The sequence below is a fragment of the Ascaphus truei genome, chromosome 16 (assembly GCF_040206685.1).
Source record: "Ascaphus truei isolate aAscTru1 chromosome 16, aAscTru1.hap1, whole genome shotgun sequence".
Classification (NCBI taxonomy): Eukaryota; Metazoa; Chordata; class Amphibia; order Anura; family Ascaphidae; genus Ascaphus; species Ascaphus truei.
Window position 1 is genome coordinate 37262067 of NC_134498.1, and position 15968 is coordinate 37278034.

Sequence of the window (15968 nt, forward strand, 5' to 3'; positions counted from 1 at the left end):
CAGCGCGCTGTCGGCTGAAAACCTCCAATGAGAGCGGGGCTGCGTCAACGTCACGGCGCCGTCAGTGCGTCGCGGGCGATTGGCCCAGCGACGTCACTGCCCCGCCTCCCTCAGTCTCCCCCCACCTCCGATCGCGGACGCTGGCTCGCCTGTATGTGCATGGAATCGCACAGCTTCTGCAGGCGAGCCTCAGCGTCAGCGCGGTGCAGCACGGCTCCCCCCCTCTATGGCCCGGGCCTTAGAGACTTAGGTTTCACTACTGTATGTATATTTATTGTTAGCCCAGGGATTCACTTTGTAAAAAAAAAACAAATGAGCATGTAATCAAGATGAAAAAGTATTTGTGGGTCACATGTAAACCTTTACAACAATAGGGCAGCACACACGCTCCAAGATAAGCACATAACAGTAATCAAGCTACTCCCTGTACTGTACTTTCCACTCGGTGAAGATTTGCAAGAGGTGTGATGTCAGGCTGCAGATGCGTCGCGTGCTTTTATGCAGACCAGACAGGACTTTGTGCAATAACATCTCTTTCCTTGTTTAACAGGGTTTGGAAAAGGATCCAATGTTGTCAACTATGAAGGGCACTCCTGGCACGAGTACTGCTTCACTTGCAAGAAATGCTCCTTGTCCCTGGCTAACAAGCGCTTTGTACGCCACGATGATCTCATTTACTGTCCTGATTGTGCAAAGAAACTGTAAGAGGGCACTGAACGTTCTCTACAACAGGGGTAGCCAACCCCAGTCTTCAAGGGCCACCAACAGGTCAGGTTTTCAGGATATCCCTGCTTCAGCACAGGTGGGCTCAGTCAAAGACAGCCACCAGTGCTGTCTTCGATTGAGCCACGTGTGCTGAAGCAGGGATATCCTGAAAACCTGACCTGTTGGTGGCCCTTGACTGGCATTGCCCACTCCTGCTCTATACCACTGGCAAACATGTTTTAATCATGTATGGCTTTTAAGACATTAAACATCCATATTAAGGGTTTTTACATAGTTATAATTTCAATCTACTGTGTTTGTCATATTTGTAACAATGACAACCTAAAATGCATGGCATCTGTTTGTCACAAGTTCCAGTCTAAATACGACATTTTAAGCCTCCACACCAACCCGTTTTATTTCTACAAATATATACAACTTTATGCATGTTATTGCTTTACTTAATTCATATGTAGTTTTGCTTTAATCATTTAAAAATATATATATTTTAAAAGTAGAACATTCATATTAACCAAAGTTCAATTCTAACAGCATGGAACATCAGGTGTGTTATGGCATTTAAATCGTATCAGTCTTTTTTGCTTACTGAATGCATTTTTTCTTTTAGAGCTTTCCATGCATGTAGAGTTTCTTGGTAGAAAGTACACATTAAATAAGATTGGTGATGCTGCCAGAATAAATAATTTTAATGGCGGTTGGTGTAGCTTAGTTAAACCTTTAAACATTTAAGTTGATCTATCAATCAATATATGTAACAAAAAGGCTTAAAAGGCTTAACTATCAAATTAAATAATGCTTCAATATTAAGACATTGAAAAAAAAACAGTGTAGTTTGGCTTGGGATGAGGCAAATAGTGCAGTTATTTTGTACAATCTTTCCTCCGGCCACACAGCTTTTTCTTGAAATCGAGGACAAAGTAGAGGTTTTGTTAACTTAAATACTTGCTAATTGGGGGGTTAACAAAGGGCCTTATTCTATAGAACTGTTTTGGGACAAAAAAATCCCCATTGATGTCAATGGAAATTTGAATGTCTGGTCCAGACAATATCAAATGAACCTCTTAGACCAGGGGGTGCTTAACGCCAGTCCTCATTGCCAGCAATAAAAGCTACCTCCTACTTGGCCAGTTCTCAAAATAAGCCCAAATACACCTGCCTTTTAAAAAGCCATTACACAGTTTATGAAATGACTCGTTACAACAAGATCCATTTTTGCTGTGTGCGGTTATTGGTTCTGTACGTGGTGTAATTGCTCTTGTAACATTTGATTGATTCTGCATTGAACATTAACCACAGTTATGTCTTTCAGAAACTTGCTTCTTTTGACATGTAATAAAAACCTAAATGGAAATAAAATCTGTCCACTTTCTTTCTTTGCACAGTTGTGGTACAGGGTTGCCCTCATCCAAACACAGCAACTACAGGTTTGATACAAGTGAAATCATTTTACATTTGAACTAACTTGAATCACTTGTAGAAGACATCGTAAGAAAATGTAGGTACCTCCAACAATTGACAAGTTTTACCATCCAAATAGAGACATTAGATATGTTATGGAAAGCTTTGCTGCATAAAAAAACCTGCCTACAGGTAAAAGAATTATGACCATGTTATAAACACTTTCATATTTTATACAATAAAAAGTACTATATATTCAAACAGTCCAATGATTTATAAACCTCATGACACAAGAACAGTGCCATGCAGAAGGCAAATGAAGGTGCTTTAGGTGATTAAAAAGGTTGTGTGAAAATTAGAAGGTTCTGATTATTACAGGTTTGACATTAGGCGTTTCTAACCACACAAGAATAACACATCATTAATTTGCAAAGTTTATTTAACGGTGCACACGTATTTACATAAGTAGCTGTAAACTAAGTATTCAACATGTAACAGTTGCACACAAAAATAAGCATTTTATTGGTTAGATTGTCTCTGCTACAATTAAACAGTATTTATACAAAAATACATTTTTTTTGTTATTCTTTTTACCTAAGGCACTGCTGTGTCTCATCAATTCTACCAAATTACCAGTGCTAATGGCCCAAAAGGTTCCCCATTTTTTTTAGGTGAGGAGAGGTATACAGTGACACCTCATATTTGCTCTACACCAAAACATTTTCTTATTCAACAAAAAAAGATATGTTTAGTTTGGTACAGTAAATAAAGTTTTTAGGCAACAGTTAAAACATAGCAATAAATTACAACCGTTTGCAAAGACACTATATAATGGGACTGGTTATTTCTAGCAGCCCTTCAAGCTACAGTACTTGAATTTAGACTGCAAAAATCAAGTCACTTTTGGTTAAACCGTTTAATCATTTAACCACATTACTGGAGGGTGTTTAGGGATGATACAAATGTGCAGTTAACATTAACAGGATGAGATATGCAGTGTGCACAAAAAAAATGCAAGTTATTGTAAAAACCAGCTTAGAATACCAACATGAACAAAACATCAAGTAGTTATGGTCTAATACTGCTTTTTATGTACACAATAAAATAATACTTACATATGTAACTTAAATACATGTAATTGAAAGAAAAAATGAAATGTTTAAAAGTCAAGACAAAAGCCAACTGTGTCGTGAAAAAAAACACGTACATGTAATGAACATTATTTTCTCATTATATTAGCCATGGTGTACTCTTACTGTATATTATTAAAAAGAGATTTTCATATATAAATAACTTGGATGCTATAGTATTTTGAAATTCAAACATGTCTTCAAATATTCTGAATAACCGATTAAATACACACTGTTTGCCCTAGACCAGGGGTGCTTAAGTCCAGTCCTCAAGACTCCCCAACAGGTCGGATTTTAAGGATATCCCAAGTTCAGCACAGGTGGCTCAGTCAAAGACAGACATCTGTGCTGAAACAGGGACCGATTGAGCTTCCTGTGCTCCCCGACCTGTTGGGAGGGTCTTAAGGACTGGCGTTGAGCACCCCTGCCCTGGACAACCAATGGCATTGACCCATTCTAGCAAACCAGTAATTCAATATTATAGATTTTTTTTTAAGTGCTTATTTATTAGGGTGTTAGGAAATATGTTTGTTATTAATCAGTGTCAGGATCGAGTGGAATACTAGAGTACATTGTACTAATAGGATAAGAAAGATGCTCACCGTTAATAGAAACAACAACAAAAAACGACAGTCTTAATGGAGACCCTGCAAAATAAACAAAAAGCGAGGAAAACCGGCAACATATTCTCCCTGAAGCAATGTCAACGTGTAAGCTTGGTTCCTTCCCTTGCAGGTGACTTTTGTTTGTTTTTGAAGTAATATTCAATAGTATTGAAGTAGCAGCTTCTAACAAGACTTCAGCGCTTTATTAAATACTGGAGAGCGAAGTGCAATCAGAGTATTTCCACAGCTGCAGTGTCAGATCTCTGTACAAAAAGAGGAAATCACCGTTTTAACAAACCCTCAATGCTGCCACATCGTATACTTAATATGGTTTTAGATGCACCTAACAAATAGATTATGATCGGCGCAGAGTATCGGAGATCAAACTGAAAGGACTCGGCAAACATCATCTACCATTGTTAATGTTCATAATTTGCCAAACGTAGCTTTTTTTGGTCGTCCTGGTGGGGCACACAGGAAAAGCTAAGCAGAGTGTACTCTGTTGTTCTGCTTGTACAAATAACGCACTTACAATTAATATGAACAATTTTAAGACAATAGTGCAAGATTTGACAGAAGTCAAGAATTAAGATGAAGAAGCAAACCATTAAATGTCAACCTTTGTTTGGATTGTAAATGGTACTCTTATCCATAAGTCTAAAAATATGCCATTGAATTAATATTTACTTCACACGTCAGTTCTTTTATCGCCTCCCTATTTTTGCCACATTTTTCACACGACTGAAAAATATAACTTGCCTGCAGCAGTCTCAATGGGTGTGGGTAAAGAATTCACTCTTCCCTCCTCAAAAGCCATTTTTGGAGTTGCAGGAATTGTAGTTGCTCCTATTAAGTTTTGATTGCGGTTATCAGACGTAATGGAATCGCAGGACAAACTGGATGATTTGGAATGGATCCCCAGATCAATAAATTCCTCAAAAGTCCACGTGCTAGATTTTCCATTCAGATTTTGTACAAGTTCTCTTGTTTCATCTTCATTGAACTGCAGATCTTGGTTCTGTATAACCGTTTCGTTTGCCACCAGACAATAACTGGAAGAAATATATTTGCGTTAGGAAATAGATTAAGTAGCTTAAATTAATAAATTGCAAAACCATTATCAGCTTGCCTACACAGTTTCCATGGACAGGGTTTAATCATTTTCACTGCAAGAGGGATCAGAAAACGAACTGCAATGCACCTGGATTATTTCGGTTTTCAGTATCCTCCATCAGAAAATGTATTAAACACAGAGGTATCAACATCACATGGAATAAACACACTAAATGTACATAAAAACCAAAGTACTGACTGAAGTGTTTTTGTCTATGTAGAAAACCAGCTATACAAATATATGAAAGATGCAGAATATAGTATAACTTTTGTTGAGTCATAAAAAGGCATATTAACTGGTTTGGGATATAAAAAATAAATAAAAAATAATGAACAGTATTCAATATACACATACATACTGTACTTGTTCAAAGCTGAATAAATCTATATAAAAAAAATCTATACATATACATCAAAGAAAACTATTTAGATCAGGGGTGGACAACTCCAGTTCTCAAGGGCCACCAACATGTCAGTTTCGGGATATCCCTGATTGAGCCACCTGTGCTGAAGCAGGGATATCTTGAAAACCTGACCTGTTGGTGGCCCTTGATAACTGGAGTTAGACACCCCAGATTTAGACTGCTGGCATTTTCAGACATGTTTACACTGACCTTGATAGCACTGGTGCTGCAGTTTCTGAAAACTGTCCGTTATGTTTCTGATCAATATTTGGTCTATCCCCATTCATAAATAATTCAGCTCGCTCCAGCAATGAAGCAGCTGGTGACAAAGGATCTGGGCGAGTCAAAACAGATGCTACCTCCGAGTACTCATCTCTTGGATCTTCCACTTCCTGACAGAAATCCACGCCATTGACGTCTCCTGAAAGGCAGACATCTGCAGACCACAAAGCCTTATTTGTTCATGAATATACTGGGAGTATGATGAAATATTATAATGTGCACACACCAATTCCTGCCTATTAATCTTCCTGAAGCCTTGCAATATTTTAATAACCAGTAAAAATGCATTTGTTTTTAACCTGTGCAATCCTGGAAGTGCCTGTAAGCTGCATTTATTTAGCCACTTTTGTAGTAGGACATTAACAATAGTGGTAAAGTGATCTGTGGTCAATACAGGGATTTTCCCGTTAATACTCTGACATCCATTCAGACACACGTAGACTTGCACTGTACTGTATTGTTGAAATATTCAGATTCCATGGCTTAAATAAAGTTACTTACACAGCCACGAATCAGACATTATGAAACACTGCTTCTTTAAAAGGAATTTTATTACATACAGTAGAGTCTCGGTTATCAAACTTTCGGTTAACCGATACCCTGTTATCCGACACCTGTGGCGCCCCCCCCCCCTCTTCTCACTTACCAGGCTTACTGGCGCCAGCGGCAGAGGAACACAGGAGCGGAGCAGCACAGGAGGAAGACAGCTGGCGGTGGGAGAAGAGGACCACGTCAGTGGAGGAAAGGAGATAAGACAGCGGGCGGCGACAGCAGCAGCAGCAGCAGAAGACCATCTGAGCGGAGAAGGAGCAGCACAGGAGAACGGCCGGGGAGGAGCACGCTTTAACAGTGGAAGACACAGGAAGTCAGGTGTCTGCTGCTGTTAGTGTGCTGCTCCCCAGCCATTCTCCTGTGCCAAACTGCTCTGCTCACATGGTCTCCTCCTGCCGCCGCCCACTGTTAACTCCATTCCTCCGCCGACATGGTTGTCTTCTCCCACCGCCAGCTGTCTTCCTCCTGTGCCGCTCCGCTCCCGTCGTCTTCAGTCCTCCTCTTCTGCCGGTAAGCGAAAAGGGGGGGGGGGGGAAGAGAAAGAATAATACATTCCATATTATCATTTTCGGTTATCCGACACGGTATCGGTCCAATTTATGTCAGCTTAACCAAGACACTACTGTACATCAATTGCTGTCTCATAGTAAAGACAATCATTTCTTTTTTCACTCAAACACTCTTGGCCAATAATGTTTTTTAGTTTTCAGGACTTACAGGGCTAGTTTCGGGATTCAGAATAAGACACTGCTCAAAACCCTTCTGTTTGTCCTGTGCATCGTGTTTCGAGTTAATGGAATCTCATTACATACCGTATTCATTAGTTTCAAGATTACTCATCTCTTCCTCCTCATCCTCATCCTCGTCCTCGTCCTCCGTACCTTGGTCAGACTTATCTTCATTCTTCAAAGTAAGCAAAGCAAGAGAGTAACTTATTCTACTGTTTGGTATTGTGCATGGAAACTGTTTAGGCTTCATGTAAACTTACTACTTAAATGTCAAAGTGTAACATCCAGCATAAGTTCAAATGCAAACATTTCTCTGGTCGTACATAATTGGACTACCTTTAGATAATTGGCTTATGTTTGATGTGTACATGGTATTTTTCCTCTCACAAAATCACAGAGGCTATGATTACCAAATATCGTATCGGCAGAGATGCGAGTACAATTCTGACTAATAAACCTACTTTCATATCCATTTGATCTGCCTTTCTAGTTCGTTTCATTATTTCTTCGATTCGCTGCAAACAAATAAACATGTAATTAATTAAGAGCCAAGATGAAACAGCTACATTCTCATTACCAAGCAACTGGATGCATAATAGGGAAACAGACACTCAATAATATATATTTCATGGGAATAGTAGTTTGCTTAGCCACATCATTCACGATATCAAATAGAATCTCTCTATTGCAATTATGTATCTTTTTTTGCTACGTAACAGGCTGGCACTTGGGCCCAGATCCACAAAAGTGTGCCAAGCTTTAGCATGTCTTTACTACCATAAATCTGGGCCGTAGTGGTCAAATCATCTAAAAACTGCTTCAAAACTCTGCCCTCTGAACACATCCCAGAGAAAACTAGCAAGCAGTTTCGCTGCCATCTTCCCGGCTAGGCCTTCAGGTCTCAAGCAGAGAGGGTATAAAAGTTCTATTACAACAAACAGTAGAGGAATGGTTCTATATCGGAGTGATGTTCTTTCTTGCCTCTCTAATATACTTTGATACAGGGGATTACACTTAAATTAGGTACAGGTTTACTGCACTGTAAATCTAGAGACCAGCACTGAAGGTCCCTCTTGCAGTAAAGATAGAGATAGATATATAGATAGAGACAGACACCGTATACACACGTTAAAAGTATTTAAAGAAATTATGGAGAACTGATGGAATACGTGATATTGGGAGAAATGCCACCACAAATAGGCACAACCGGTGGACGTGTGCAAAGGGTATTATATATTATATTATATATGGGTCCGTGTCAAGAATAATAACAAAAAAAGCTACAAATATATTTAAAGGAATGATGGAGATCTGATGGAATAAACACCTTCTTCCTTTCAAGTCTTTCCTGCATATTTTGCTGCATAATTTTGTCTCGCTCTTGTCTTTGTTTCTCAGCTTCTTCCAGGGCTCTCACTTCTGCTTCCTCTTTCTTAAAACAGATAAAGAAAGAAAACAAAGGCAAGACTGTTTAACAATTTCACTGTTGAGGCTTTCAACGCATTGTGTTGCAGACACCTTTTAGCGTTAAAAGATATGTAACTAAAATAAAACAGATTGGATCATATTATATAAGCAGTTAACGGTTAACAGTCTGAGCCACCTGTGCTGAAGCAGGGATATCCTGAAAACCTGACCTGTTTGTGGCTCTTGAGGACTGGAGATTCCCACCCCCGAGTTAACCCAATACCTTTTAGCAGACAATGCATCATCTCAAGACGTTCATACTTTTTACTGGACTAGAGCATTACTATAGATGTAGTCAGACATTAAATAAAAAGGCATTTTGCCCCGGCTCTGGGCATTGCCGTGGCCATTCTTCCCTATCTCCCTCCTTCCCCAGCAGCATTAGTCCCACAGTCTCGTTCCTGCCGCTTTTCCCAGGCAGACGGAAAGGTTGTCTGGCTATACCTGCATAGTGCCGACGTACCTGTAGCTGAAGTTCTGCCAGAAGCTCCTGATCTTCTAGCTCTTTACGGACTTTTTCCTCTTGTGCTTTTCTTTGCTGCTCCTCTTCCTCTACTTTTCTCTTGGCTTCTAGTATTTGTGCCTCTTCTTGCGCTCTCACTTTTTCTTCTTCTGCTATGCGAGCCATTTCTTCCTGTTTGATCCTAACATATGACAACAATGGTCCTTTACACAAAACTAAAAAGATTGTGCAAACTACGTTCTCGCTTTTCATTGTCTCATAAAAGTACCAACCTGGTTTGTGCAGCACAGAGATAAACTCTTGGTAATTTCATATTCAAAGCAATTTTTCAAAACTTCAGAAGACTTATGTAAAAACCGCCATTGTTAAGTGTCTACACTGCATTGATCTATAGGTCACACACAATAGGCATATAAATCGGTTGCGAAGCACTAAAGCCTTCCAATATTCACAAGATAAAAAGATACAATGTGGACGTCAACACGTTAAGCATAATATTCTAACCGGCATTTCATTGGGCCACATTTGATAAGTGACATTTTACTGAAACTACAGAAGCAGTGTCTTTCATGTCCTCCTCCAACGACAGTAAGACTAGAATGCATCAATGATGCCACCTTAATATAGCCACATTTTGTCGGTTTAAAAAAATTGATACAATATTCTGGTTCTGCAACAATGTAAACAAACACACAAATAAGTAGAGAAGGATCCAAATTGGAAGTCACGGTGCACAGCCAGGTACTGGTGAAAAATTGCAGTGGGAACCACGACTAAAAATTGAATTAAAAAGTATTTATTAAGTGGTTAACACATGGGTAAGAGAGAAGCAGGTTAGAGACACCCCTCTAACGCGTTTCGTGCTGCAAAAGCACTTTTGCTTTTGCAGCACGAAACGCATTAGAGTGGTGTCTCTAACCCCAGCTTCTCTCTTAGGCCTCGGCCAGGCTCCCTGCTGGCGTGCTGAGGCGCGCTGAGGCTCAGGGAAAGCGGGTGCTTTCCCTGGCCTTGCGGTTGCTTACTGCACACGCTGTCAGGGGGCCGTCAGGGGGCGGGCACGTCACTGGCCGGGGGCGGGCCAGTGATGTCACGGAGCTGGTTCGCCCTCATTGGGCGAACCGCTCACGTGACCGGCCTGTCGCGCCGGCAAGCGGGGGAATTTTAAATTCCCCTAAGACCTACGCTTCCGCGCGCTTGCGGAAGCATAGGTGAGCCCCTACTAAAGCCGCTCTAATTGCGGCTGTAGGGGCTCAGTGCTGAGCGGGAGCGCTAGCAAGCAGGGAACATGGCCGAGGCCTTACCCATGTGTTAACTACTTAATAAATACTTATTAATTCAACTTTTGGTCGTGGCTCCCACTGCAATTTTTCACCAGTACCTGGCTGTGCACCGTGACTTCCAATTTGGATCCTTCTCTACACATCAGTCTCAACGCGTGATGCACGCATCAGTAAGAGGACATTTCAGCAGCTACCAGTATGTGAGTAATTTATCTTGATTGTACCCTGGCTGGGTCTCATGCTCTAGGGAAGACTCCTGGTGTTGTGTTTTAGATGGGGCCATTCAATCTGTGACCCCTTTCTTTTCACATATTACAGGTCAATATTGTCCACCCTTCAATGAGCTTTCTTATCTCATCTACTGCTGTTTCATTAGCCCTCTTCTCAGGAACTGGGGTTATTATCTACTGTCTATTATTAACCCTTTCATACCAATTTTTTGGATGCAGTTTTATATGGGAACTCATCTAGCTCTCATTATGCCAATTTATGAAACACACAAATAAGCATGTGGTGTTCCTGAACAATGTATTGAAACATTGTGTTTGTTTTATTATAAATGACAAAATGAAAGCATTACATTTCCCAATGAATATCTGCCCTTTGCTCGATCCGTTTTGTGCAAGTTACCAGCTGTCCTTTACCTTTCTTCCTCTTGTCTTTGAATCCTTTCCTGCTCATCAAGCTCTCTTTGCTCCCGTGCAAGACGCCGCTTCTCTGCCAAGATTTTAGCAGCTTCTTCAGCGGTTGCGCTCCCTGAAACAGTTTTACTACTGGGTTCTGAAATAGATATATTTTCAGTTACAAATGAACAAAAGAGCAGTTTACACAACTGGGTAACAATGATTACAAAATAAATTACATGTACGCAAATGTGGCTAAATAAGGAGAAAATTAGATTACTGTGTTTTCTATAAAAGAAAGTTTCACTTGGTAAACGCAAGTATCTTTTTTAGTGTACACTAAATAACTAGTACACTAGGCAAATCAGAACACTATTCTGTAGAGACCTCAATATTTGGGCACAACAGCTGCTCCATGTAGAAGTGGAACCACTCCGTTCTTATGGAAACACTTCCCCTAGTAAGACAACTGTTAAGAAGGTCTCACACAGAATTCATATGAAAGATCAACTTGATAAATATATATGGCCCAAAATATATTTGTAAAATTAAGTGGTGCTATGCAATAACCTTCCAGTACAAAGACATCACCGTTGAAGTGATTGGGCTGTAAGGGGTCTTCTGATATAGCACAGCTCAGTAATTACTGGCCTCTGTCTTTTAGCAATGTGCTCCCACAGTAGGGAGCAGTAAGATACCATCTTATTGTGTGATTAGTGAGGGACACCAATACTATTGGCTTATCATTGAAGTGTTTAATTGTTATACGTGTTTATTTTGACTTTACCAGCTTTGGTCTTTGCAGAGGCGGCAGCGGTCTCCTTTACTGAGGTTTGTAAAGATTTGGGCTCGGAGACAGATCCTTCCTCCGATTTTTCCTTTGGTATAGATTCGGATTCAGTGGTCGGTTTGGTAGCGCTTAAGACCGTTGATGTAAGTGATGGCCGTTGGATAGGAAGAGGTTTGTGGACTACAGTGGGTGAAGGAGGTCTCTGTTTTAACATGCTGGGAGAAGGAGGGCGATTCTTTTGATTTTTCTTACTACAAAAGGAAATATTAGATAGAATATTTTTGGGACACAATGTCGCCACACTGTACAATGCTACTTGTAAATAATATGCTACTTGAAATTAATAAACTTATTTAACCAATGCATGTAAGCTTTTTCTCTATAATTATGTTTTATTTAAATAGTAACACAAATAAAATCACACAAATTGCACAGGCTAAAATTCCCCTCAGCTCATGAAACTGTTGATCCAAGAGCGCCTTTTAATGAAACACTTACTTTTCAAGCGTTGGTGATGGAGGTCGCTTTGCTATGAGAGCAGGGGAGGGCGATCTTCGACGTGCATTCATATTAGGAGATGAGGAGCGTTTCCCCACTAGAGGTGGCGACTGTTTTTCCAGTTCGGACTTCTACCAGAGACAAAGATCTCTTTTAAAATATAGATTAGACCTGCTTTAGAACAGTTTAGCTACAGGAATGTTCTATCTCATTGTATTACCGGAAACGAACCAAGAACAGGAAATGCACACGTTTATGGGAACAATGACAGGGGAACCATGTGTAAACAGTTTAAAGACCCATCAATTATGAGTTCTGATGAAATGTAGTAGATTTAGTACTTAATTTGACATTCATTTCTATGAAATTTAATATATTGTGCCTCAGTGTTCTTCATGGTCAGCTGAGCAATTTAAATATAAATATCTTGAGGGGAAGGAAAAGTTCTCGTGATAAAACGAAGCAACTTTCCAGATATTGCTGGTGTGATTTGCACACAGGCAAATTACAGGCTACTTGTAAATTAGATGGGCCTAGCGTTGTTTCGTCTCCTTCCATCATAAATGAACATTTATTTTCACTCCTGTTAACCTTTAAGTCAGGGGTGGCCAGCTCCAGTCCTCAAGGGCCACCAACAGGTTGGGTTTTCAGGACATCCGAGCTTCAGTATAGGCGGCTCAATCAGTCACAGCTTCAGCACAGGTGGCTCAATCAGTCACAGCGTCAGCACAGGTGGCTCAGTCCTTAACTGAGCCACTGATTGAGCCGCCTGTGCTGAAGCAGGGGTATCCTTAAAAACTTGCCTGTTGGTGGCCCTTGAGGACAGGAGTTGGCCACCCCTGACTTAAGCTGTTGCACACAAATAAGCCGCAGTACCTGGGTGGATTCTGGGGAGCCAGCATCAGACGACAAACTTGGAGGCGATTTGAATCGGTCGATGCTGCGGCTGCGCATGGGACCTTTACGGATGGCCTTTGGGGTACTGATGGTCATGGCCGAAGCTGAACGAGGACAGAGGTGAGATTCTATACAGTTCAGAATGTGATAGGACAAAACCAAGAGCCCAGTGCAAAGCACAATAAGGGGGGGAAAAGGAGAGAGAGATTGTGTTAGAAATGACAGTGCAAAGCTCACCACAGGATGTGCACAGTGCAACAGCCAGAACACCGTCACCACAAATTTAGTACCACAGAAGCAATAGTACCAAGAACAAAACCCTTTAAGAAGCGGTGATCTAATGCAGATACAAGTAAAGAGTAACCCAAAAAGGCGAACAAAAAATAATGAAAACGTAATTATGTTCTATTGGCTATACATCTACTGCGTATATTTTTGCCAAATTTTTCTATCAAAAATTGTTTTGTTTAGTGCACGTGAAGGAGTACTTATTCATTTTTTTTAAAAGAAGGTTTATCTATATACTTATATGAAAGAGAATCACCAAGACACTAATGTAGCTAACAGAATCTACAAAACGTGAATGGTTGTGCGCAACTTGCTGTCTTACACACAGTTACCGTCAACTAAACTAGTAACGTAACAACACGAGGGATGCATTTATGATCTATACCAGGGGTGGCCAACCCGTGGCCAGTAATTTGGAATGGCCAGGGGGATGATACTCGGGGGATCACCCGCTCCTCTGGGCTCTCCGTAGGCCAAGGCCATAGTGCAGGCGCGCGACTGAGCGCATGGCGTCTCACGAAAGCTGCAGATGTGATTCGTGGCCTGTGGGATGGGGTGGCGCGACGGGGGAGGCGTGCCCGTGACCCGTCAGTCGCCCGACAAAATCAAATTATTTTGTCTGCCTGGGATTCGCGCGCTCTATGGCCCGACTCAGAGGTACGGCCTTTTGTTCGTGCACGTACGAACTACGGACGCGGCCTTAGCTGTGGGGCCCTCTCTCGCCCAACTTCCATATCTGCCCGGGGGGCCCAAGCTTCCCTCCCCCATAGGACAGGAGGCCTCCCCCACAAGGTAAAATTCTCTTGGGAGGAGCTGGAAATGAGCAGAGGTTGGCCACCACTGATCTATACAACATTGAAGTATCTCTTCAATTTCTTAAGAGGCTGCAATTTCAACTAAAGTGTTACGGGACGAGATAAAGCATATATGAACCATCGACAAGAGGATTTCCCCTTTGGTTGTAGTATTTTAAATTGACTTATGAAGCATGCTGCATAACCGATTCAAGGGCCCACTAGATTTCCAGTCCCTTCAGGTTTTAAAAACAGCATTTTAATTATAGGTTGGGGATCTCAATGTTGCTGCATCTTGGAGAATATAGAATTTAAAGAAGTCCCAATGCACAGACCTTTCACAACTGCCGTAGTGATCCTGTAACCATTCATATTCCCCCTCTAATTCACAGGGGGGGGGGGGTCTAAAAAGGTTTATTAACTACTAGGTCGCTTTACAAAAAGGCCTAATATTAAAGCAAAGCATTAGTCACAATCTCATTTTTTTACATGTACAATGTGGACTATTTTCACAGACTACAGCAGCACAAAAAAAAAAGCATATGGAACACTGAAGTGACACCATATTATGTATGATGTGTTAAAAAAAAACTTTCAGGCTTTCACTGCATGCCTGTTACCTGGTGAATCTTTTCCATCAGCTGATAATGCAGCAGAACTCTTACTCCTAGCTAAGGAGGCCTGTGTGGGGGCGAGGAGGCGATTGATTACACTACTCTCCAGAAGATTGATCTGGGAGCGATGAGCTAAATAAACAAATTAAATGGGATTTGTCATGGAAATATACAATTAAAATAAATTAAACAAAACAAAAAAAACCCCCACAGAAACAAGCAGAAGATGCAACAATTAATTGCAACAATTAATTGCATGCGAAGGCCATGATTATAGTAGGGGCGATGGCGCGTGTGATTTTGTGCGCTGTGTGAACAAGCTGCAGCAGCCAGAACAGGCCGGCCATAGTGCGCGTGAGCGCTATGCAGAGCGACCGCACGGCAGATGTCAAACTACAAATTATTATTTTAATTTTTTTTGCATGGTGGCCGCGTCACAGCAGCGGTTTAGCCAATGAGGGCGAACCAGCCGGTGACGTGTCCGCCACAACTCCCCGTTCGCTTCATCGCAGTGCACCCATCGCTCGGGCGACAGGCGCGCACGATGCTATGTGCTCCGTTGTGCGCCCCTACTATAATCGTGGCCTTAGAAATGATAACATCTGAAAGAGCAGACAAAAATAAATAATAAGCGCAAATAAAAAAATAAGTATTTGTAATGGTAAAACTGAATAACTAGCTTTTTAGCAAATATGTTTAGCAATTATTAGTAGATAGGAAAGCAAAGGAAGCATTTCTCAGTCATTACATTTCAACACGAGAACATTTAACACCGTGAATGCCACAAATGTTCACATTGAGAAACAGATTTGCAATACTGGTTTAAAAAAATAAAATTTACAAAAAAAAAAGTGATTCTAGAATCATGTCACATAAGTAAAACAAATATATTTCCAACATGCATAAAAAGATTTTAGATGTCAGACATTGGTTAAACATTCGTCAGGAAACCGCTGAAAGAAAAGTCAGTCCTGTTTTTAGAACACGGTTGTTAGGAAGATAAAGTGGAATAGTATCTTATTAAACATTACGACATATAAGAAAATAACCATTGTTAAATTAGAATCCTAAAAACAAATGCAAAGCAAGGTTAGTTCCAGACATGACATACATAACACTGCAACAGCTCAGGATATGTTATACAAGCTGGAGACCCACATTGATTTAAAAGTAGACTTGATCCTTTTAGCCTACTTGCAACCAACAGTTATTAAATCAGCAATTCACAATAACGAACCATGAAGTTATGATTAGGTTTATAATAGTGTGTGGTATTATTACAAATGCTTGGGAACTACATGTTCAATGTGGTAATT

The 15968-nt window shown here is 40.8% G+C and overlaps 2 protein-coding genes across 14 annotated transcripts in view; one reads left to right on the top strand and one right to left on the bottom strand.

The window, feature by feature from the left end:
• The window catches only part of FHL1 (four and a half LIM domains 1), a 51319-nt gene extending 49237 nt beyond the window's left edge, over positions 1 to 2082 (top strand). For 2 of the 3 annotated variants that reach the window (XM_075573213.1, XM_075573212.1), the window contains one exon: positions 551 to 828. In XM_075573213.1, the coding sequence (XP_075429328.1) occupies positions 551 to 705 (155 nt within the window). In that variant the 3' untranslated portion in view covers positions 706 to 828. Of the gene's footprint in view, positions 1 to 550 lie in introns of all 3 variants that reach the window. The other variant, XM_075573214.1, reaches the window with a different exon arrangement.
• The window catches only part of MAP7D3 (MAP7 domain containing 3), a 43108-nt gene continuing 28860 nt past the window's right edge, over positions 1721 to 15968 (bottom strand). For 4 of the 11 annotated variants that reach the window (XM_075573207.1, XM_075573202.1, XM_075573206.1 and 1 more), the window contains 12 exons: positions 14659 to 14784; positions 12936 to 13084; positions 12060 to 12190; positions 11559 to 11812; positions 10793 to 10928; positions 8869 to 9049; positions 8266 to 8370; positions 7400 to 7453; positions 7023 to 7113; positions 5587 to 5812; positions 4619 to 4911; positions 1721 to 4122 (listed from right to left, as the gene is read on the bottom strand). In XM_075573207.1, the coding sequence (XP_075429322.1) occupies positions 4115 to 4122; positions 4619 to 4911; positions 5587 to 5812; positions 7023 to 7113; positions 7400 to 7453; positions 8266 to 8370; positions 8869 to 9049; positions 10793 to 10928; positions 11559 to 11812; positions 12060 to 12190; positions 12936 to 13084; positions 14659 to 14784 (1754 nt within the window). In that variant the 3' untranslated portion in view covers positions 1721 to 4114. The remainder of the gene's footprint in view (positions 4123 to 4618; positions 4912 to 5586; positions 5813 to 7022; positions 7114 to 7399; positions 7454 to 8265; positions 8371 to 8868; positions 9050 to 10792; positions 10929 to 11558; positions 11813 to 12059; positions 12191 to 12935; positions 13085 to 14658; positions 14785 to 15968) is intronic. The other 7 variants (XM_075573211.1, XM_075573209.1, XM_075573205.1 and 4 more) reach the window with 3 other exon arrangements.